This window comes from Bombina bombina, chromosome 2, assembly GCF_027579735.1.
Source record: "Bombina bombina isolate aBomBom1 chromosome 2, aBomBom1.pri, whole genome shotgun sequence".
NCBI lineage: Eukaryota > Metazoa > Chordata > Amphibia > Anura > Bombinatoridae > Bombina > Bombina bombina.
This window is the reverse complement of record NC_069500.1, coordinates 1422597489-1422622524: the sequence shown is the minus strand read 5'-3', so window position 1 is coordinate 1422622524 and position 25036 is coordinate 1422597489. Positions and strand designations below refer to the sequence as shown.

Here is a 25036-nt window from a genome sequence, read left to right as displayed (position 1 = left end):
GGTCCCTTGCTTGCAGTATTATGCTCTATTCACTACAGTATACAGTATGGTCTGCAGCTCGGTCCCTCGCTTGCGGTATTATGCTCTATTCCCTACAGTATACAGTAGTGTCTGCAGCTCGGTCCCTCGCTTGCAGTATTATGCTCTATTCCCTACAGTATACAGTAGTGTCTGCAGCTCGGTCCCTCGCTTGCAGTATTATGCTCTATTCCCTACAGTATACAGTAGTGTCTGCAGCTCGGTCCCTCGCTTGTAGTATTATACTCTATTCCCTACAGTATACAGTAGTGTCTGCAGCAGTATACAGTAGTGTCTGCAGCTCGATCCCTCGCTTGCAGTATTATGCTCTATTCCCTACAGTATACAGTAGTGTCTGCAGCTCGGTCCCTCGCTTGAGGTATTATGCTCTATTCCCTACAGTATACAGTAGTGTCTGCAGCTCGGTCCCTCACTTGCAGTATTATGCTCTATTCCCTACAGTATACAGTAGTGTCTGCAGCTCGGTCCCTTGCTTGCAGTATTATGCTCTATTCCCTACAGTATACAGTATGGTCTGCAGCTCGGTCCCTCGCTTGCGGTATTATGCTCTATTCCCTACAGTATACAGTAGTGTCTGCAGCTCGGTCCCTCGCTTGCGGTATTATGCTCTATTCCCTACAGTATACAGTAGTGTCTGCAACTCGGTCCCTCGCTTGCGGTATTATGCTCTATTCCCTACAGTATACAGTAGTGTCTGCAACTCGGTCCCTTGCTTGCAGTATTATGCTCTATTCCCTACAGTATACAGTAGTGTCTGCAACTCGGTCCCTTGCTTGTAGTATTATGCTCTATTCCCTACAGTATACAGTAGTGTCTGCAGCTCGGTCCCTTGCTTGCAGTATTATGCTCTATTCCCTACAGTATACAGTAGTGTCTGCAGCTCCGTCCCTCGCTTGCGGTATTATGCTCTATTCCCTACAGTATACAGTAGTGTCTGGAAATCTGTCCCTCGCTTGCGGTATTATGCTCTATTCCCTACAGTATACAGTATGGTCTGCAGCTCGGTCCCTCGCTTGCGGTATTATGCTCTATTCCCTACAGTATACAGTAGTGTCTGCAGCTCGGTCCCTCGCTTGCGGTATTATGCTCTATTCCCTACAGTATACAGTAGTGTCTGCAACTCGGTCCCTCGCTTGCGGTATTATGCTCTATTCCCTACAGTATACAGTAGTGTCTGCAACTCGGTCCCTTGCTTGCAGTATTATGCTCTATTCCCTACAGTATACAGTAGTGTCTGCAACTCGGTCCCTTGCTTGCAGTATTATGCTCTATTCCCTACAGTATACAGTAGTGTCTGCAGCTCGGTCCCTTGCTTGCAGTATTATGCTCTATTCCCTACAGTATACAGTAGTGTCTGCAACTCGGTCCCTTGCTTGCAGTATTATGCTCTATTCCCTACAGTATACAGTAGTGTCTGCAACTCGGTCCCTTGCTTGCAGTATTATGCTCTATTCCCTACAGTATACAGTAGTGTCTGCAGCTCGGTCCCTCGCTTGCGGTATTATGCTCTATTCCCTACAGTATACAGTAGTGTCTACAGCTCCGTCCCTCGCTTGCAGTATTATGCTCTATTCCCTACAGTATACAGTAGTGTCTGCAGCTCGGTCCCTTGCTTGCGGTATTATGCTCTATTCCCTACAGTATACAGTAGTGTCTGCAGCTCGGTCCCTCGCTTGCAGTATTATGCTCTATTCCCTACAGTATACAGTAGTGTCTGCAGCTCGGTCCCTTGCTTGCAGTATTATGCTCTATTCCCTACAGTATACAGTAGTGTCTGCAACTCGGTCCCTTGCTTGCGGTATTATGCTCTATTCCCTACAGTATACAGTAGTGTCTGCAACTCGGTCCCTCACTTGCAGTATTATGCTCTATTCCCTACAGTATACAGTAGTGTCTGCAACTCGGTCCCTTGCTTGCAGTATTATGCTCTATTCCCTACAGTATACAGTAGTGTCTGCAGCTCGGTCCCTCGCTTGCGGTATTATGCTCTATTCCCTACAGTATACAGTATTGTCTGCAGCTCGGTCCCTTGCTTGCAGTATTATGCTCTATTCCCTACAGTATACAGTAGTGTCTGCAGCTCGGTCCCTTGCTTGCAGTATTATGCTCTATTCCCTACAGTATACAGTAGTGTCTGCAACTCGGTCCCTTGCTTGCAGTATTATGCTCTATTCCCTACAGCAGTGATTTTTAACCTTTTTTTTGCCGTGGCACACTTTTTTACATTAAAAAATCCTGTGGCACACCACCATCCCAAAATTTTAAAAAAATCACACATTGTAGCCTAATACAGCATATATATATACACATACACACAAACACACATATACTGTATGTATTGTGCTGTTATGCCATGCCTCCTACAAACTACCCCTGCACTGGGAGTAAAAAACAAACAAAGTTTAAAAAATATGTCACACTGTTGTCAGTCTGCCGTGGCACACCTGAGGATCTCTCACGGCACACTAGTTGAAAAACACTGCCCTACAGTATACAGTAGTGTCTGCAGCTCCGTCCCTCGCTTGTAGTATTATACTCTCTTCCCTACAGTATACAGTAGTGTCTGCAGCTCCGTCCCTCGCTTGTAGTATTATACTCTATTCCCTACAGTATACAGTAGTGTCTGCAGCTCCCTCCCTCGCTTGCAGTATTAAGCTCTATTCCCTACAGTATAGAGTAGTGTCTGCAGCTCGGTCCCTCGCTTGCGGTATTATGCTCTATTCCCTACAGTATACAGTAGTGTCTGCAACTCGGTCCCTCGCTTGCGATATTATGCTCTATTCCCTACAGTATACAGTAGTGTCTGCAGCTCGGTCCCTTGCTTGCGGTATTATGCTCTATTCCCTACAGTATACAGTAGTGTCTGCAGCTCGGTCCCTTGCTTGCGGTATTATGCTCTATTCCCTACAGTATACAGTAGTGTCTGCAGCTCGGTCCCTTGCTTGCGGTATTATGCTCTATTCCCTACAGTATACAGTAGTGTCTGCAGCTCGGTCCCTCGCTTGCAGTATTATGCTCTATTCCCTACAGTATACAGTAGTGTCTGCAACTCGGTCCCTCGCTTGCGATATTATGCTCTATTCCCTACAGTATACAGTAGTGTCTGCAGCTCGGTCCCTTGCTTGCGGTATTATGCTCTATTCCCTACAGTATACAGTAGTGTCTGCAGCTCGGTCCCTCGCTTGCGGTATTATGCTCTATTCCCTACAGTATACAGTAGTGTCTGCAGCTCGGTCCCTCGCTTGCGGTATTATGCTCTATTCCCTACAGTATACAGTAGTGTCTGCAGCTCGGTCCCTTGCTTGCAGTATTATGCTCTATTCCCTACAGTATACAGTAGTGTCTGCAGCTCGGTCCCTCGCTTGCGGTATTATGCTCTATTCCCTACAGTATACAGTAGTGTCTGCAGCTCGGTCCCTCGCTTGCAGTATTATGCTCTATTCACTACACTATATCTGATTTAATCACTTTGAGAATTTACTGTTTGCTGTTCCCTCAGGTTGTCGTTTCTACAACAGTGAATGTGGATGGCCATGTCCTTGCGGTGTCGGACAACATGTTTGTGCACAATAACTCTAAGCACGGTCGCCGAGCTCGAAGGCTAGACCCCTCAGAAGGTGTGTCTGCATCTCGCTTTATGTTTGGATCTGATGTAGACTGAGACTAATATTAGCAGTATGTTTAAAGGGACACAAGCAAATTGTTTGTATGCCCTGTGCACTGGCAGTGTAACGCCGCGCCCGCTCAGCGGCAGCAATTTGTCACAACTGAGCAGGTGCAGTGTTTGAATGCTGGTGCATGCACAGCATATGTGTGTACAGCACAGAATGAAATCTCACTACCTTAAGATTGTGACGCAAAGAGAGTTTGCGCAGGAAAAGGAAGAGGTTGGCTGATTCGGAACTGGGTTAGGCTGGTCCCTGTTTTATGTTTTTTTCTTTTATCCTCTATTTTTTGTAAAATTAAAAGGACATGAAACCCAAAAATGTTCATTCATGATTCAAATAGAGAATTACATTTTAAACAACATTCCAATTTCCTTTATATTGCCTGGTTTGCATCATTCTTTAGATATTCTTTGTTGAAGAAATAGCAATGCACATGGGTGAGCTAATCACACGAGGCATCTGTGCAGCCACCAATCAGCAGCTACTGAGCCTATCTAGATATACTTTTCAGCAAAGGATATCAAGAGAATGAAGCAAATTAAATAATATAAGTAAAATTGAAAGTTGTTTAAAATCGCATGCTCTTTCTAAACCATGAAAGAAATATTTGGGTTTCATGTCCCTTTAAGAGCCACACAAATGATTGTACAGCCAATAACACAGCTAGGCAAGTTCATTTCTGCAGGAGACGTTTATCTCATTTGTACATCTTGCCCAGAATGCTTTGGTGCATTGTTAAAGGGAAATGAAACTCACATTTTTTCTTTCATGATTCAGATAGAGAATATTTTTTTTTTAAGTTTCAAATTTACGTCTATTATCAAATTTGCTTCATTCTCTTGTTAGTCTTTGTTGAAGAGATACCTAGATAGGTAGGGTGCACTTTTCTGTAGCACAACATGACAGGAAATAGTGCTGCCCTCTAGTGACAATTGTATAACATTAGCACTACATGACAGGAAATAGTGCTGCCCTCTAGTGACAATTGTATTACATTAGCACTACATGACAGGAAATAGTGCTGCTATCTAGTGACAATTGTATAACATTAGCACTACATGACAGGAAATAGTGCTGCCCTCTAGTGACAATTGTATAACATTAGCACTACATGACAGGAAATAGTGCTGCCCTCTAGTGACAATTGTATAACATTAGCACTACATGACAGGAAATAGTGCTGCCCTCTAGTGACAGTTGTATAACATTAGCACAACATGACAGGAAATAGTGCTGCCCTCTAGTGACAATTGTATAACATTAGCACAACATGACAGGAAATAGTGCTGCCCTCTAGTGACAATTGTATAACATTAGCACAACATGTCAGGAAATAGTGCTGCCCTCTAGTGACAATTGTATAACATTAGCGCTACATGACAGGAAATAGTGCTGCCATCTAGTGACAATTGTATAACATTGGCGCTACATGACAGGAAATAGTGCTGCCCTCTAGTGACAGTTGTATAACATTAGCGCTACATGACAGGAAATAGTGCTGCCCTCTAGTGACAATTGTATAACATTAGCACTACATGACAGGAAATAGTGCTGCCCTCTAGTGACAATTGTATAACATTAGCACTACATGACAGGAAATAGTGCTGCCCTCTAGTGACAGTTGTATAACATTAGCACTACATGACAGGAAATAGTGCTGCCCTCTAGTGACAATTGTATAACATTAGCACTACATGACATGAAATAGTGCTGCCCTCTAGTGACAATTGTATAACATTAGCACTACATGACAGGAAATAGCGCTGCCCTCTAGTGACAGTTGTATAACATTAGCACTACATGACAGGAAATAGTGCTGCCCTCTAGTGACAATTGTATAACATTAGCACTACATGACAGGAAATAGTGCTGCCCTCTAGTGACAGTTGTATAACATTAGCACTACATGACAGGAAATAGTGCTGCCCTCTAGTGACAGTTGTATAACATTAGCACTACATGACAGGAAATAGTGCTGCCCTCTAGTGACAGTTGTATAACATTAGCACTACATGACAGGAAATAGTGCTGCCCTCTAGTGACAATTGTATAACATTAGCACAACATGACAGGAAATAGTGCTGCCCTCTAGTGACAATTGTATAACATTAGCACTACATGACAGGAAATAGTGCTGCCCTCTAGTGACAATTGTATAACATTAGCACTACATGACAGGAAATAGTGCTTCCCTCTAGTGACAATTGTATAACATTAGCACTACATGACAGGAAATAGTGCTGCCCTCTAGTGACAGTTGTATAACAGCACAACATGACAGGAAATAGTGCTGCCCTCTAGTGACAATTGTATAACATTAGTACTACATGACAGTAAATAGTGCTGTCCTCTAGTGACAATTGTATAACATTAGCACTGCATGACAGGAAATAGTGCTGCCCTCTAGTGCTCTTGCTAATGTATAACATTAGTACTACATGACAGGAAATAGTGCTGCCATCTAGTGATCTTGCTAATGTATAACATTAATACTACATGACAGGAAATAGTGCTGCCATCTAGTGCTCTTGCTAATGTATAACATTAGTACTACATGACAGGAAATAGTGCTGCCATCTAGTGACAATTGTATAACATTAGCACAACATGACAGGAAATAGTGCTGCCCTCTAGTGACAATTGTATAACATTAGCACTACATGACAGGAAATAGTGCTGCCCTCTAGTGACAATTGTATAACATTAGCACTACATGACAGGAAATAGTGCTGCCCTCTAGTGCTCTTGCTAATGTATAACATTAGTACTACATGACAGGAAATAGTGCTGCCATCTAGTGCTCTTGCTAATGTATAACATTAGTACTACATGACAGGAAATAGTGCTGCCATCTAGTGCTCTTGCTAATGTATAACATTAGTACTACATGACAGGAAATAGTACTGCCATCTAGTGCTCTTGCTAATGTATAACATTAGTACTACATGACAGGAAATAGTGCTGCCATCTAGTGCTTTTGCTAATGTATAACATTAGTACTACATGACAGGAAATAGTGCTGCCCTCTAGTGCTCTTGCTAATGTATAACATTAGTACTACATGACAGGAAATAGTGCTGCCATCTAGTGCTCTTGCTTATGTATAACATTAGTACTACATGACAGGAAATAGTGCTGCCATCTAGTGCTCTTGCTAATGTATATCATTAGTACTACATGACAGGAAATACTGCTGCCATCTAGTGCTCTTGCTAATGTATAACATTAGTACTACATGACAGGAAATAGTGCTGCCATCTAGTGCTCTTGCTAATGTATAACATTAGTACTACATGACAGGAAATAGTGCTGCCATCTAGTGCGCTTGCTAATGTATAACATTAGTACTACATGACAGGAAATAGTGCTGCCATCTAGTGCTCTTGCTTATGTATAACATTAGTACTACATGACAGGAAATAGTGCTGCCATCTAGTGCTCTTGCTAATGTATAACATTAGTACTACATGACAGGAAATAGTGCTGCTATCTAGTGCTCTTGCTAATGTATAACATTAGTACTACATGACAGGAAATAGTGTTGCCATCTAGTGCTCTTGCTAATGTATAACATTAGTACTACATGACAGGAAATAGTGCTGCCATATAGTGCTCTTGCTAATGTATAACATTAGTACTACATGACAGGAAATAGTGCTGCCATCTAGTGCTCTTGCTTATGTATAACATTAATACTACATGACAGGAAATAGTGCTGCCATCTAGTGCTCTTGCTAATGTATAACATTAGTACTACATGACAGGAAATAGTGTTGCCATCTAGTGCTCTTGCTAGTGTATAACATTAGTACTACATGACAGGAAATAGTGCTGCCATATAGTGCTCTTGCTAATGTATAACATTAGTACTACATGACAGGAAATAGTGCTGCCATCTAGTGCTCTTGCTTATGTATAACATTAGTACTACATGACAGGAAATAGTGCTGCCATCTAGTGCTCTTGCTTATGTATAACATTAGTACTACATGACAGGAAATAGTGCTGCCATCTAGTGCTCTTGCTTATGTATAACATTAGTACTACATGACAGGAAATAGCGCTGCCATCTAATGCTCTTGCTAATGTATAACATTAGTACTACATGACAGGAAATAGCGCTGCCATCTAGTGCTCTTGCTAATGTATAACATTCTACTCTCATATAGTACTGCAGACACGTGCACGCGCCTGAGCTTACATTACTGCTTTTCAACAAAGGATTACAAGAAAACAAAGAAAATGTGATATTGGAAGTAAAATGGAAAGTTGTTTAAATGTATATGGAATACTTGTGGGGAAAAGCAAGAAGGGTACTTGGGTAGATGTGCTTATTGGCTGCACATTTAGTTTATGAAATGGAGGATTTGAATGTATTTTTTAGAGAGAGATAAATACACAACTGATTACATTATGATTGGCTGTGCCAGGATCTAAATGCACAATTGGTTACATTATGATTGGCTGTTCCAGGATCTAAATACACAACTGGTTACATTATGATTGGCTGTGCCAGGAGCTAAATACACAACTGGTTACATTATGATTGGCTGTGCCAGGATTTAAATACACAACTGGTTACATTATGATTGGCTGTGCCAGGAGCTAAATACACAACTGGTTACATTATGATTGGCTGTGCCAGGAGCTAAATACACAACTGGTTACATTATGATTGGCTGTGCCAGGATCTAAATGCACAATTGGTTACATTATGATTGGCTGTGCCAGGAGCTAAATACATAATTGGTTACATTATGATTGGCTGTGCCAGGAGCTAAATACACAACTGGTTACATTATGATTGGCTGTGCCAGGATCTAAATACACAACTGGTTACATTATGATTGGCTGTGCCAGGAGCTAAATACACAACTGGTTACATTATGATTGGCTGTGCCAGGATCTAAATACAAAACTGGTTACATTATGATTGGCTGTGCCAGGAGCTAAATACACAACTGGTTACATTATGATTGGCTGTTCCAGGATCTAAATACACAACTGGTTACATTATGATTGGCTGTGCCAGGAGCTAAATACACAACTGGTTACATTATGATTGGCTGTGCCAGGATCTAAATACAAAACTGGTTACATTATGATTGGCTGTGCCAGGATCTAAATACACAACTGGTTACATTATGATTGGCTGTGCCAGGAGCTAAATACACAACTGGTTACATTATGATTGGCTGTTCCAGGATCTAAATACACAACTGGTTACATTATGATTGGCTGTGCCAGGATCTAAATACAAAACTGGTTACATTATGATTGGCTGTGCCAGGATCTAAATACACAACTGGTTACATTATGATTGGCTGTTCCAGGATCTAAATACACAACTGGTTACATTATGATTGGCTGTGCCAGGATCTAAATGCACAACTGGTTACATTATGATTGGCTGTGCCAGGATCTAAATACACAACTGGTTACATTATGATTGGCTGTTCCAGGATCTAAATACACAACTGGTTACATTATGATTGGCTGTGCCAGGATCTAAATACAAAACTGGTTACATTATGATTGGCTGTGCCAGGATCTAAATACACAACTGGTTACATTATGATTGGCTGTGCCAGGATCTAAATGCACAACTGGTTACATTATGATTGGCTGTGCCAGGATCTAAATACACAACTGGTTACATTATGATTGGCTGTTTCAGGATCTAAATGCACAACTGGTTACATTATGATTGGCTGTGCCAGGATCTAATGTGTTTGTATTATTTGCAAGATGAACCTTGGCATATGGCATCTAACATCACTTTCATTCTGTTCCTCACTCTCTGTTCCTCCATGAAGCAGCCACTCCTTGCATTAAAGCCATAAGCCCAAGCGAAGGCTGGACCACCGGAGGGGCCACAGTAATTCTCATAGGCGACAATTTCTTTGATGGGCTGCAGGTCGTGTTTGGTACAATGCTGGTTTGGAGCGAGGTGAGTTACAGGAAACTACTCAAAAGCACAAACCTAGACGACTGTATAATACTTGTGTATACAATTACAGGCATGCAAAAGTATAATAAGCACAAAGGTCAAAACTATCTCACTCCCTGATGTGTGATGTGATTTTGCTTAGAAAAAGGAAAGCCTCTACAACCTTCCTAAAAAGAAATATGTATAGTCAAAACATGCGCTATAAAAGCAACATCATCCAGGATAAAATATATATAACATTTATTCTATAGTATTCTAAGAATAGAAATAACTAAATGCAGTATGCACAACCTTAAAAGTAGAAACCACCAGTGGTATGAAAATCATAAAATGAATCACAAAATTAAGACACATTAAAATGTTATAATCAGCCATGTAAATAGCAGCAATGTTAATATGATCGTATGTGTGTTTAACAGTGTAATATAGATATTGTCTCCCTCTTAGTCAGGGTAAATGTGGCTCCGTTACTTCCCCCGATTCAAACAACTTTTTCAGTTTTTTACATGCCTTTCTTTCAGCTTGCACTTTTCCTAGTTGATGTCCTTTAGGTTTCTTACCACATTCTGTGTCCCTTGTAACAGAGTGGATGTTCCAGGGGGGGTAGACAAAATGAGAAGTGATATACAACAACTGGAGGATTGGACAAACGACTGGGATCTAAAGTTTAACACAGCAAAGTGTAAAATAATGCATTTAGGGAAGAGCAATCCAAATGTTAATTACAGACTCAATGACACTTTACTGACTGTTACAGACGAGGAACAGGACTTGGGAATTATTATTTCAGATGATTTAAAACTTAGTAAACAATGTAGTAATGCAGCGAGTAAGGCTAGCAGAATGCTTGGATGTATTGGTAGAGGTATTTGCAGCAGAAATAGTAAGGTTCTTATGCCACTTTATAGATCATTAGTTAGGCCTCACCTTGAGTATTGTGTGCAGTTCTGGAGGCCATATCTTCAGAAGGATATTAACAAACTTGAATCTGTCCAAAGGAGGCTACCAAAATGGTACATGGTCTAAAAAATAAAACTTACCAGGATAGGCTCAATGACCTAAATATGTATAGCTTAGAGGAGAGAAGGGAAAGAGGTGATATGATAGCAACTTTCAAGTACATTAAAGGGTTTAGTAAAACTGAGGCTGTGGGTATTTTACATAAAATGGAAAATTCAAGAACAAGGGGTCATGAGCTCAAGCTAAAGGGTAGTAGATTCAGGAGTAATTTGAGGAAGCTTCTTTACAGAAAGAGTGATTGATTATGGAATAAACTTCCTCAAGAGGTAGTAGCAACAAACACTGTGGGGGACTTTAAAAATGCATGGGACAAGCATAAGTCTATCCTACAAACTAGATAAGTTTATACTGTTAGGTAAGGTCGGGCAGACTTGCTGGGCCTATGGCTCTTATCTGCCGTCAATATCTATGTTTCTATGTTTCTAAGTTGGGCAAGGTAATTTGGACCTCTGCTTGTCTTCGGCTGCTGGCATTTCCTTGCTGTTCCGTCTCAGTGTAGCCACTTCCGTGTTTCTTGTCACATGTGTGAATTCCACCAACCGGATCGCTGTTTAGCCGTTCATGCAAAATTCCAGTAGTGTACCATGTATAACCTAATAGTTCACAGAGCGCTCTGTATTCAAACTGAGGGAATCTCCAGGTACGTTGGACGTATCCACACATGTGACAAAAAACACGGAGGTGGCAGCACTGAGACGGAACAGCGTGGAAACACCAGCAGCCAAAGACAAGCAGAGGTCCGAAATTACCTTGCCAACTTATATCAAGGGACACAGAATGTGGTAAGAAACCTAAAGGACATCAACTAGGAAAAGTGTGAGCTGAAAGAAAGGCACGTAAAACACACAAATCTGAAAAAGTAGTTTGAATCGGGGGAAGTAACGGAGCCACATTTACCCTGACTAAGAGGGAGACAATATCTATATTACAACGTTAAACACACTGACCATCAATGAGCTAAAACCGAGACTTTTTATAGATCTGAAAATTGCCATCTTGTGGACATTGCTTTTGGAATCTTCCTATAAATATGAAGTATACGATCATATTAACATTGCTGCTATTTACATGGCTGATTATAACATTTTAATGTGTCTTAATTTTGTGATTCATTTTATGATTTTCATACCACTGGTGGTTTCTACTTTTAAGGTTGTGCATACTGCATTTAGTTATTTCTATTCTTAGAATACTATAGAATAAATGTTATATATATTTTATCCTGGATGATGTTGCTTTTTTAGCGCACTTTTTGAGTATACATAAAAGTATAATAAGCACCTGCACATTGTTACAATTATAAATCATTTTTAAAAAATGTCCATTTGCATATCAGTTTTTTTCCTATTAATTTTTTTCTTCTTTTAACTTAGCAAATCAGAAAGATACAAATGCTGATGTAGGGCGAAACGCGTCAAATTGTGATGTCTCTCTATGTGGGAGAGATTTGTTTTAAAGATGATTTAAATAAAGATATAATTTTACTTCCTGAGTGCAGTGTACCGTATCTGACAATCCAAATCAGAAATCCCTCACTAGACACATTCTGTCAGTCACATTTAATCTGGAATAAAATCTACATCATCCTCTACATCATCAGTAGTTGGATTTATTTTGGTCTAGATTATGAGTGAAAAGTAATTTAGTGATCCTGCTCGAGTGTAAACTACGCTTTACAGAGGCTTTTTGCACGTGTCGGATTGCCTCGTATTACAAGTTGAAAGTAAAAAGTTTGCACTCGAGCATAAACCTGACGCCACGCAAAATATCGCAACCGCTTGAATTTTTTCTCCCACAGACTTTATTGGAGCGTATATTCAAGTGCGCTAAACCCAATATGAATCATTATTTCACATTACAATGTTCATCACATAGAAGAATTTGTTCTATTTCATAAAAACATATTTTCTATATACAATGGTATTTTGTTACTATATATATATATATATATATATATATATATATATATATATATATATATATATATATATATATATATATATATATATATATATATATATATATATATATATAATCTGAATAGGAATAAGCACTCACTGGATTTCAAAACAACAAATATTTATTTGGCAGTGACGTTTCGGGGCATTCACCCCTTCCTCAGACAACCCAAAATGTGAAACAAGCAAAGTTAAATAGTAACTCAAGCCCCTCCCCCATCAAATTTCAGCCAATCAAAATACATCCAATGCAATCAATAGGGGATGTATATTAGACAAACACAATTACATTTCTGTTCAAAATCAATAAAGTGTATGCTTGTATAAAGCACATGTGTGATATAACCATATATAGTGTATTATGTTACAGTGTCAGTGACAGTGAAGTGGACGGCTATGGAGTGTGCCAACAGATAATGAAAATACATCTGCCTTCTTATAATACATTCTATGAACAAAACATAAGGGGTATATTAGACGTGTTGTTACCAAGAGCCGTAACTTATTTATACCACCTATATACTACTTAGAAACATTTATTCATTTAGCTGTAAGGCAACTTACTGTGTATCAACAGCATATAAGTCATCATAAGAAATGTCTACTCCGCCATCAGTTATCACGCTAGCTACCGCATGGTCGGAGGGGGCGTGTCAGCATCCGGGTCTAATATACCCCTTATGTTTTGTTCATAGAATGTATTATAAGAAGGCAGATGTATTTTCATTATCTGTTGGCACACTCCATAGCCGTCCACTTCACTGTCACTGACACTGTAACATAATACACTATATATGGTTATATCACACATGTGCTTTATACAAGCATACACTTTATTGATTTTGAACAGAAATGTAATTGTGTTTGTCTAATATACATCCCCTATTGATTGCATTGGATGTATTTTGATTGGCTGAAATTTGATGGGGGAGGGGCTTGAGTTACTATTTAACTTTGCTTGTTTCACATTTTGGGTTGTCTGAGGAAGGGGTGAATGCCCCGAAACGTCACTGCCAAATAAATATTTGTTGTTTTGAAATCCAGTGAGTGCTTATTCCTATTCAGATTGTTCAGTCCGTTAAGCACCCTGGTCTGTGTCTGGGTTGGCCAGTGAGAGTGCACTTAATCGAAGCTTCTATATATATATATATATATATATATATATATATATATATATATATATATATATATATATATATATATATATATATATATATATATATATATATATATATATATATATATATAAATATAAAATATATAATATATGATATGATATGATAGATATGATTTTATATATATGAATATCTTTTTATAAATACATATACCATATTCTGTGATGTGAAATATTTACAGTAAATTCACAGTAAAAAAACATTATTAAATATTGTTATTGAATAAAAAGGATTTGTCATGTTTTCAGGTATTTGACTGCAAAAGGCTCCAATGCAGTTTTGCTTTTAATCTTAGCTGAGAGCTTGCAAGTGAGTGCTAGACTTTCTCTGTGTTGTATTAATTTGTTTTGTAATTTTCCCTATGGGCCTTGCACATAGACTTGTCTGAGGTTAACATCCTGGGACTCTAGGTACAGTGCAGCTGCCTGCGAATGCTATTGAGCACCCAGGGCTGTGCATTTTGCAGGGTCATATAATGCGTACCCAGTCCAGTCTGAGAGTGTAGCCCCCTTCCATGTTTTGTATATATCTAGGGTGATTACATAAGTCTGTGCACCCTTGGAAAGTTCCCTGTTTGTTTGATTGATAGCTTGCATTGTGTGGCTGTATTAGGGACCCAGGTTTTAGGAGAGACCTTGACGTGAAACCTGGGCTTGTCCCATTTGGCCAGATGTGGTAACTAACTCTTCCAGTTTTGCTTTTAATCTTAGCTGAGTGCTTGCAATTGAGTGCTGGACTTCCTCTCTGTGTTGTATTAATTTGTTTTGTAATTCTCCCTATGGGCCTTGCACAAATACTTGTCTGGGGTTAACTATCTTGGACTCAGCTTCCTGAGAGGGCTATTGAGCACCCAGGGCTGTGCATGTTCCAGGGTCATAGGATGTGTGCCCAGTCCATTCTGAAAGTGCAGTCCCCTTCCATGTTTTTATATATATATATATATATATATATATATATATATATATATATATATATATATATATATATATATATATATATTTATATATATAAACGGTAACAATATATAGAAATATATATTTAATAATAAAAAGTACATTATATTCTATGTGAATAAAATAGGAATGTAAAATATGTGTTTTACGCGTCATGTTTCATGATTTAGATTTTAACACGGCCAGGTTAGCACACGTGAAAACTTACTAATCTTAAGGTGCTTTATTGAAATATTACATATAATATATTTAAAAAAAATAATATAAATGATCAAACATACCATAAAATATTCTATATGATCCATAGAATATATCTATATTTTTTACAATATGTTTAATAATTTCTCAATACACTGCTCTTCCCTTTATTCTACCCCAGTCAAATGCTGCCTGGATCTTGCGGTTCCATCTGGTCCAATAATAAATCTGCCCCAGCTTGGATTGCTTTGGAATGCATTGCATCTTTCTCTGGCATCCAAGGGGGTTAATATGTGCTTCTATATTTTATCAGCAGCAATAAAACCATTGGGGTGATATTCTAAAGATGAACCCTATGTGGAGAGAATTGTAGGTGACCGTTTCACAGCAAATGAGATTTAATTTTTTGGCTTAAGAGCAGCTAATAAAAAACAAAAACAGTGATACATAGTTGTTGCTAGTAATAGGTTTTTCGTCAATTCTGTTGTATTTAGTTTAGAAATTAAAAATATTTTTTTCATATTATGCACATTTGCTGTGGTTTAAACATCAGACCTTATTCTTATTTTTTTATTGAGATATATTTCAATGTTTTCTCAGCTTATCACTCCTCACGCCATCCGTGTGCAGACACCGCCGAGACACATCCCGGGAGTGGTGGAGGTTACGCTGTCATACAAGTCTAAGCACTTTTGTAAAGGAGCCCCAGGCCGGTTTGTATATACAGGTGAGTGTGCGTCAGTGATTTACCTGTGAACAGAGGTTACTGATACCTGACCTCACTGACACGTAAAGAGACATTCTAGTGTAAATATAAAATGCTCTTCTCTTTTGTTAGAGGATTTTATTTTTAATCAGATTCCCTTCAGTTACTACCTGTTTAAGGGGTACACAACTAGTCAAGGCTACACTCTTGGAAAACCCCTGTTCAACTTCAGGTGATTATAAGGCCAGTGAGGAAGTGGACTTATGAATGACTGCACCTGACTGGCTCGCCATATGTATCCTCCTATAGGGTGACACAAGAGTATGTGTATTTAGCTTTTTTGTAGAAATGTAACACATTGTAAAAGAAAGACAATTATTGAAATAAAATACTTTAAAAAAAGTAGAATTTTATTTCTTCACAATAAATTCCCTTTAACTCTGCAAAATAGCATCTGAGTAGTAGTAACGCAAATATAACTCTATGTACATATATTACCTCTCCTACCCCTATACCATACATCTGTCACCCTGTTTTACTTAAGAAACACATTTTCATTTACTATAAGCACTATAATCATCATCAGCATGAATGTATCCTACAATACAATTTAGAAAAATATTTATATACTACGTTTTTGTTTTAAGTCTGAAAATTATTTTGGTTTTCTGTTTTTTTAAATTATATATATGCTGTGAGCCTTGTTCAGAGAGGAATTACCTGGTATTTCAGCGCTGGACTGACCTTAATAGGCTGATCAGACTAATACTCTGTGAAAAGCATTACTGGGCTATAAAGAAGCTGCACCCCAGTGGTAAATCACCATAGAACAAGCTGGTTGCTCGTTCCTGAGAGTTTGCTTTTGTGTGTGTGTTTATGTATGTGTGTGTGTATATATGTGTATGTGTGTGTACATATGTATGTATATATATATATTAAAAAATCTAAAGAGAGAAAACAGCACTCCATGAATAACTCCCATGCCTGTTCATTTTTATTGCAACTCTTCATGGTGCATGTTCTTTTTGCACACATATATATATATATATATATATATATATATATATATATATATATGTGTGTGTGTGTGTGTGTGTGTACAGATAAGTACTCCAGATGACTGTTGGTGCCCAGGGTTCAACAGAAAATTGCATATAGTGCATATGCACTTTTGATGGACAGGTCTCTGTCCTATCAATCTATTTGACCTTTGGTCACTAACCTATCAGGAGACTTGTCTCTACAGTCTTCACACGCAGATCACAGTGATTGTTTTTTTTCACTGAGGGGAGGGCTTTATTCACCTTTAAAAGTTTGATATTTTGTATTGTTGTTTGTCAGAGGAAGGGACTGTTTTTGTCCCGAAACGTCACCAATAAAATTGTTTATTACATAGATGACTGAAGTCCAGTGAGTGCTTAACCTTTCTGAAACTATTACAATATCTTACAGCACCCTGGCGGTTGATGACAGATGGTGAGAGTGCACACACTCACAACAAAAAAGTCTTTTATATATATATATATATATATATATATAAACCAGGATTTGAATCAAAAACATGAAAGTCAAATTTTTTGATGTTTTGGGGATATGTCTCTTCAGAACCCTACAATATTACCAATACTATATACAATGTACCCTTCAATATTACCAATACGATATACCATTTACAAAGAAATTCAGCTTGTGGATTAACTAGTATCTTGTATCTAAAGTATGGTTAGACATATACATCATGCTACATAGTGAATTGATGGTTGTTATTCCCAATATCACTAGAACATCACTTTCCTCCACCCCCTGGTTATAACAAGAGATCTATGCATGTTTGTTAAGAGGAAGTCATCCATATAACTGGTCTAGGTAGTTATCTTGTGAACGTGCCGACCCATTCAGTCCGCTAGCACACATGAATTAACCACTGACATAGATCAGGGATACACCTCCAATCCATAGACAGAAGGGAACCCCCATCCTGTCCCCATCCACAACCATGTTAACTCCCTCATACTTATACACAGCATACTTGATACTCTTTAAGTTAAAGAACCAAAATCGGGCATGGAGTTGAGTCCCTTAGGATATATAGTGTCCAGCCTGAACATCCATTCTGCTTCTCTCTTTAATATCAGTTTGTTCCTGTCAACAGTTTGTTCCTGTGGACAATTAGGATCATCCTGACTGATGCTACTGGGTGTTTGCTTGTCTTATGGCCATCCAATGGTTTGCCATACGCTCACGGATTGTCCCTTGGGCTTTTCCTATGTAGTGCATACCACATAGACAGATCAACATGTAAACCACATGTGTGGTAGTAGATGTGCTGGAGTGATTAATGGTATATCTTTTGCTACTGTGAGGATGATTACATTTCTTAGTTGCAATTAATCCATTGAAAGTTGTGCAATTCGGGCACTTGTAACATCCTTTCTGTGACCCATGAGCATCTTCTTTTGTGTAGCATCTGACAGGGTCTGAGATGACCAGTAAGTCCCTTAGATTGGTGTTACGTTTGTAACCAACGATGGGGGTGATATCCTAAGTGAACTTTAGTTTGGTATCCGAAAGTAAAATATGCTCATTCTGAAGAAGGGGAGACATATCCCCGAAACGTCAATAAATTTGACTTTCATGTTTTGATGCAAATCCTGGTTTGTTGCTGTTTTTTGGAATTATATATATATAAGTTTCAAGAATTTAGCACTCACTGTTCCTAATCTTCAGCTGCGGGGTGCCATCCAGTATGTCCATAGAGTAATTGTACAAAAGATTTACTCGCCGTTTTATAAAAAATATAATTTATTCAATTCATAAGGTGAACGTTTTCAGGGAGTAACCCCCGTCCTCAGACCCCTGTGAGAGTAAAAAATGTAATCTTTTGTACAATTACTATATATATATATATATATATATATATATATATATATATATATATATATACGTATATGTGTGTGTGTGTGTGTGTATGTATGTGTATATATATGTGTGTGTATGTATGTATGTGTATATATGTGTGTGTGTATGTATGTATGTATGTGTGTGTGTATATATATATATATATATATATATATATTCATTCTTATTTTCTGGGCGCCATCCCAGCAAAGAGCACTGGGAAGCTTCTGAGAATGCAGAAGGAAAATACGTTTCTGTAGGACATATCTCACAGGTCATATTTTTTGTTGTACATCAGAGAAACAAGTTGCCAGCTTACAACAGCAGAGCACTTTGGTCTTAATGAAGAGCTCATATATTGGACATAAGATGTATCCCAGTCAGTAGAAGTCATTCCTCTGTCTCCTACAGACATCTATCACTTTCTAGCAAGTCTCAGGCACACTGAGGTATAAATCACTGCTCTTCTACATCACAAAAAGATCACATTTGGTCTGTCAGTGACTTCAGCTGCCACCCACAGAAAGCTTGAGGTTGTACATTCTTGGGCCTTGTCCAGATTTTCTCTGTTTCATGCTGTGATATTGACATGAAGACTCATTATAAGAGAGAGAGAGCTTCCCAACTGTCATCAGCTGAATGGTTCCAGCCAGGTAATAAAGGTGTTAGTAATCATCACATTATTTTGTGATCATAGACAAACAGGAGACGCTCACTGTGCCAAAGTATTCTCTTGTTTAACAGAGGGGTCTATAATGTGTGACAAAACAGTGTGTTTTGTCAAGCGAGGGGTTACGGAACTATAATACCCTTTTTTTCTGGCAAGCAAAGGGTTTAGCATTTATACCATCATCATTTCTGGCAAGCAGTGGGATAAGCTGCCATTGGCTGACAGTCAGCTGGAGGGTCTCAGGAACCTGGAAGAGGCATCAGACTGGAGATTTGGAAGAGGATGCTAAAGTGAGAGGAAATTAATTGTCGTGCTCAGATGACTTTGTTGGGCGCAGCATTGCAGGGAATGTTAATAATGTTCCACCCTCTGCGTTGTGCGCATCACCCAGCCCTGGACAGATGCATTTTGTCCTGTTTTATTTTCTTTTTCTCACTTTTCATAAAAGGCTGAAAATAAGACCCTTATTCCGGACCCAGTTTTTATTAGCTAAACATATGCTTTTTATTAGCAAGAATAATTTCTTCTTACAGGGCCAAGATGTTTTATAGCACAACTAATGGAATATGAATAATTAGCCCAGTTGTTTCAGATTATTCTAAATTGTACAATAAAAATGTGCAGAAACTGTAAAGACATTAAATGCTGCACATTCAAATACCATTTCACTTTAGTAGATGTTTTTACTTTCAGCTTTGTAAATGATACCTTTTATTTCAACAGTCCTAATAATGATTGCTGTAAATATAAAAATGTATGTATGCGTATGTGCGATCATCTGGCTTACCACTCGTATTGCAAGTTAAGAATACACCCTATCGTGTGAGCTCAATCATGATTTACACTAGAATCTTTACCGTGACCTCAGAGTCTTTAACGGGGTTCACCAAACTAAAAAGTTGCACAAAACACATCAAAAATACATTACAAATTATAGTTACACTGATTACACCATCTAATGGCTTTCACACATAGAGATACAAACATAAATATGTCTAAATATGTATTTGTATGTGTGTGTGTGTGTATATGTATGTGTGTGTGTGTATATGTGTGTGTGTATATGTATGTGTGTATATATGTGTGTGTATTAAGGGATTAAATGCCCTACATCTCCTGAGTGTCTGCTTGTAACTTAACTTAACTTAACTTAACACAATATAACTTAACAACTAATAAATAACAACACAACACAGTTCTGTGGGTGAAAGACCCGTGGGTCGCATTTATTGGTACCAGCCGTGGAACTGGCAGTTAACTTATCCACGGGTGGCGGCAATCGGGGCCTACATCTAACTATGAATAACCCCTTCTAGAAAATGGCCAAGGGACACCGCTGCAGACCACAAGGCGGAGATACTCACGCAGCTTTAATAATTAGGGGTTTTCCGGCCTAACAATAATCAGCCCGAGCACGCCCAAGCATACCAAGCCTGTGACGTCACCCTGACCGCAATGGCCATTACTCAAACCTCCTTCCAGTCTGCAGCCGTGATCCTGACCACCCGCCAGAGTAGGGTGCAAGCATTATTAACTCCAAACCTGTATGTCCAGCCTTGACTTGACGAACAGCATGTCAATAACTGGGGAGTTCAAAATTACCGTCCTTGGTCTTAGGGAAGTAGTTCGAGTAACCCTCTTCCTGCCTCAGACACCTAGTCTCGAATAGAGACCTAATGACAGACCGATTGCCGCCTGTTATTTCTTTGACTGAATCAATAGAGCATTACCAGTGCCAATCAGTAATGCCTATCATCGAATCAATAATGCATTACCAGTGCCAATCCGTAATGCATAACAAATCCATCCGGGTGGATGACAAGACAAAACAACAGTGCATAACAAATTCTACAACAGTGCATAACAGGGCTGGGAGGGTGGGGAAAATTCTTCTGGGAGTCCACAGGAACAAAGAGGAAGTAGAATTCCTGTACATCCTTCTTATAAGGTTAGTAAACCCCTCCCAACATAATGCAACATTGTAACTAATACACACACACAGCAGCACTCACTCCTCCAGGCCTTAACCCTTAGCTACGCTCCGGGCTATTTGCCCTGCACTTTCTTAAGGGATTAAATGCCCTACATCTCCTGAGTGTCTGCTTGTAACTTAACTTAACACTTAATATAACTAAACAACTAATAAATAACAACACAACACAGTTCTGTGGGTGAAAGACCCGTGGGTCGCATTTATTGGTACCAGCCGTGGAACTGGCAGTTAACTTATCCACGGGTGGCGGCAATCGGGGCCTACATCTAACTATGAATAACCCCTTCTAGAAAATGGCCAAGGGACACCGCTGCAGACCACAAGGCGGAGATACTCACGCAGCTTTCATAATTAGGGGTTTTCCGGCCTAACAATACTCAGCCCGAGCACGCCCAAGCATACCAAGCCTGTGACGTCACCCTGACCGCAATGGCCATTACTCAAACCTCCTTCCAGTCTGCAGCCGTGATCCTGACCACCCGCCACAAGAGACTGACCTGCATATAATGGTCCTGACTCTTGCCGCCACCCTATACTCTTAGGAGTAACTCCTGCCTGATGTTCTGCAAGAACAAATCTACTCCTGCCGGTTCTAAATGAACCCCATCCTGCCTATACAAACCCTTATGGGCTGCCGAGATGTTCCCGTGCTCTACCACAAAACCCTCAAGTTCGACTACCTGCTTCCTCAGGCCCCTATTGATCTTTTTCCTGACCTGGAAAGCTGCCTTATGACACACCATGTGCCTCCATCTTAATCTAGGGATCACATTCGACCACCCGATTCTCACACCTGGAAACCAGAGTTTGAACTGCCTCAGGTCTGACTGCATTGCCCTGATTAGATCCAATGTGGGAATGGCCCCCACATCATTGCCGCCAGCATGAATTATCAAAATGTGAGGTTTCTCCCACCTTTTCGCTGCGGTCTGGAGCAATGCAGGCAGATCTGACCAAGACAAGCCTCTGCGCCCTAGCCAACGTAACACAGCCCTGGACGATTCAATTCCTAGCTGCTGTCCTCCTGGCATGGCTGCAGCTCTAATTGCGGCCCAGTGCACATATGAATGGCCGACGATCCACACCCGTACAGGACCTGGACGTGTTTCTGAAACAAAGGAAACAAGAGTTAGCCCGCTTGCAGTAGACCAGGTCCACAACCTTGGCCCATAACCTTCTGGTATCACCCCCGCAAGCCCCCCAACTCTTGCATGCATGACCCTTGATCCCCGATCTCAAACATACAGCGGCCTAACGTAAGATTTATACCGCTGCGACCTCCACCGCCCCAATGAGCGGATCCGATCCGAGGACCAACCCAGCTCTGCTGCTGTCGTCGCTGCCCCCACCCTGAAGGAGTGTGGGGCAATCCGAGACCCGTCTAGGCCAGCCTTTTGCGCTGCCTTATCCAATACCTTGCCAAACTGGTATCTGGTCAGCGGGTCTCCATTAGCATGTATCAAAAACCTGGAGGAGCCTCCTGGCCGTACTCCCAGGTAAGATGACACTAGCCGCACGGGGCAACAGGCAACACCCTGCTGCCCCGGCAGTGAAAGCCAAGCTCCCCGGCCCTCCTGGTCCGTTTTGGACCTGGGAATGAACAATAGCACGGAGTCCTCCACCAACCGAACATGGCTGTGCATGACCCCCCCTGTGGCCGCCGTTCTGGCTCGCGGTACCAACTCACCCACCCTTAATGCGCCATGAAACGCCAAGCCAAAGGCCGCCCCGAAGAGGCGAGCCTCAAAAGGTGAGGAACATATCTCTGGCAGCACGTCCAGTAATTTTACTAGCCGTTCTGCCGTAATGGGCTCCCTTGTGTCTCGTCGTGGAACTTCCAGACGGCCCCAGCCCCTCAACAGCTGTTTAACGAGAAAGGATCGCGACTCGTCTTTAAAGGCGTATAGCCTGCAGAAAAAAGCCACAGCGGATAGTCTTGCTACCACCGCCCCCTTCGTTGCTCGCTTACCTCTCAGCTCCGCCAGCCAGCGCAACAAAAACCCTTGTTCACCCTCGCAAGAGGGGAACTCACGAAGGTCGCAAAAACCTACCCATTCACTCCAGTACCTCACGTATGCCGACCATGTGCTGGGTGCCAACGAAGCCCGCAACACCGGGATCAGTTGCTGTAGTCCTTCGCCATCTGCCACAAAAAGAGAGGGCAAGAAAGACCATTAGGAGCCGCGGCAGGCGCCGCAGCCCTAAATGCCCCCCACTGGAAGCGCGACAATGCATCCGCAACTATATTCTGCACCCCTGTCACATGCTGTGCCCTAAAGTCAATGTTCAGTTGCAAACATCTCAACACCAGGTGTCGCAAATAATGTACGACCACAGGCGATGAAGCAGAAAGCCTGTTAACCGCAAACACCACGCTGAGATTATCCGTCCAGAAAATCACAGCCCTGTTACTAAACAGGTGACCCCACAATTCCACCGCAACCAGGATAGGAAACAATTCCAGAAGACAAAGATTGCGTGTAAGCCCTCTGGTCGCCCATTCGGTCGGCCAGGGCTCCGCACTCCAAGCCCCTTCAAAGTAAGCCCCATACCCGGATGCTCCTGCAGCGTCCGTGAACAGATGTAGCGCTTGGTTAGATATCGGTTCCCTTCGCCACATGCAGACGCCGTTAAAGTCCTGGAGAAACCTCTCCCAGACCTGCAAATCTGCCACGAGGTCCCTCGTGATGCGAATACACGATGCCGGAGCCCTACCTCCGCCCAAACACCGCTCTAGTCGCTTGCTAAACACCTTCCCCCACGGGATCACTCTCCCCGCAAAGTTAAGGAGGCCAAGGAGCGATTGCAGTTCCCGCAGCGAACATGTCTGCGTTGCAACCATTGCCCGTACAGCCGCCAACATCTTGGCGACCTTTTCCTTAGGCAGCCTACATTCACCTGCCACTGAATCAATCTCGATGCCAAGGAACGTCAAGCACGTGCACGGCCCCTCCGTCTTATCCTCTGCCAGAGGAACCCCAAACCTGGCCATCATGAACCTCATGACTTTCATTAAGGAGGCACATTCTTGCGAGTTGGCCGCCCCTACCAGGAGAAAGTCATCCAAGTAGTGCGCCACTCTATCACTCCCCGCCACTGAGACCACCGCCCAGTGCAGGAAAGTGCTGAATGCCTCAAAGTACGCGCAGGATATCGAACAGCCCATGGGCAGACAACGGTCGACATAATAACCCCCTTCAAACCAACACCCCATCAGCCCAAAGGATGATGGGTGAATCGGGAGTAGCCTAAACGCGGATTCCACGTCTAGTTTCGCCATTAATGCTCCCGGGCCCCGTTCCTTAACCAGAGCCAGCGCGTCGTCAAACGACTGGTAACGGACCGAGCTCAATTCCTCCGGAATAGCGTCGTTTACCGACCGCCCTTTCGGATAAGAGAGGTGTTGTATGAGCCTGAACTTACCTGTCTCCTTCTTGGGGACCACCCCTAGCGGGGAGACAACTAAATCCGGTAGCGGCCGGTCCCGAAAAGGGCCTGCGACCCTACCCAAGTTTTTCCCTGACTGCCTCAGGGTATTGGGAAGCCGATTTCAGGTTTTTCCTGTCACGTGCTCCCCCTACCCGGCCTACTACCGGGATCACAAAGCCCTCACGCAACCCGCTATCCAGAAGCTGAGCAGCCGCCCTATCTGGGTACCTACGCAGCCATTTACAAATGACCTGGACTCTAAGTGGTGAATCCGCCCTTAGCGCCAGCGCCTCCCTTGCCCCCAAACCGATCAGTTTGGGTGTCTCGCTTTTTGGAGCAATCAGCACCGGGGTGCTGCCCGCTGCAAAACTTGCAGACG

General features: G+C 41.2%; 1 protein-coding gene across 2 annotated transcripts in view; it reads left to right on the top strand.

Moving 5' to 3' along the window:
* The window catches only part of LOC128650436 (transcription factor COE3-like), a 579037-nt gene that overhangs the window by 409848 nt on the left and 144153 nt on the right, over positions 1-25036 (top strand). Inside the window, exons 8-10 of one of the 2 annotated variants that reach the window (XM_053704380.1) lie at positions 3539-3656; positions 9527-9657; positions 15562-15688. In XM_053704380.1, the coding sequence (XP_053560355.1) occupies positions 3539-3656; positions 9527-9657; positions 15562-15688 (376 nt within the window). Of the gene's footprint in view, positions 1-3538; positions 3657-9523; positions 9658-15561; positions 15689-25036 lie in introns of both variants that reach the window. The other variant, XM_053704379.1, reaches the window with a different exon arrangement.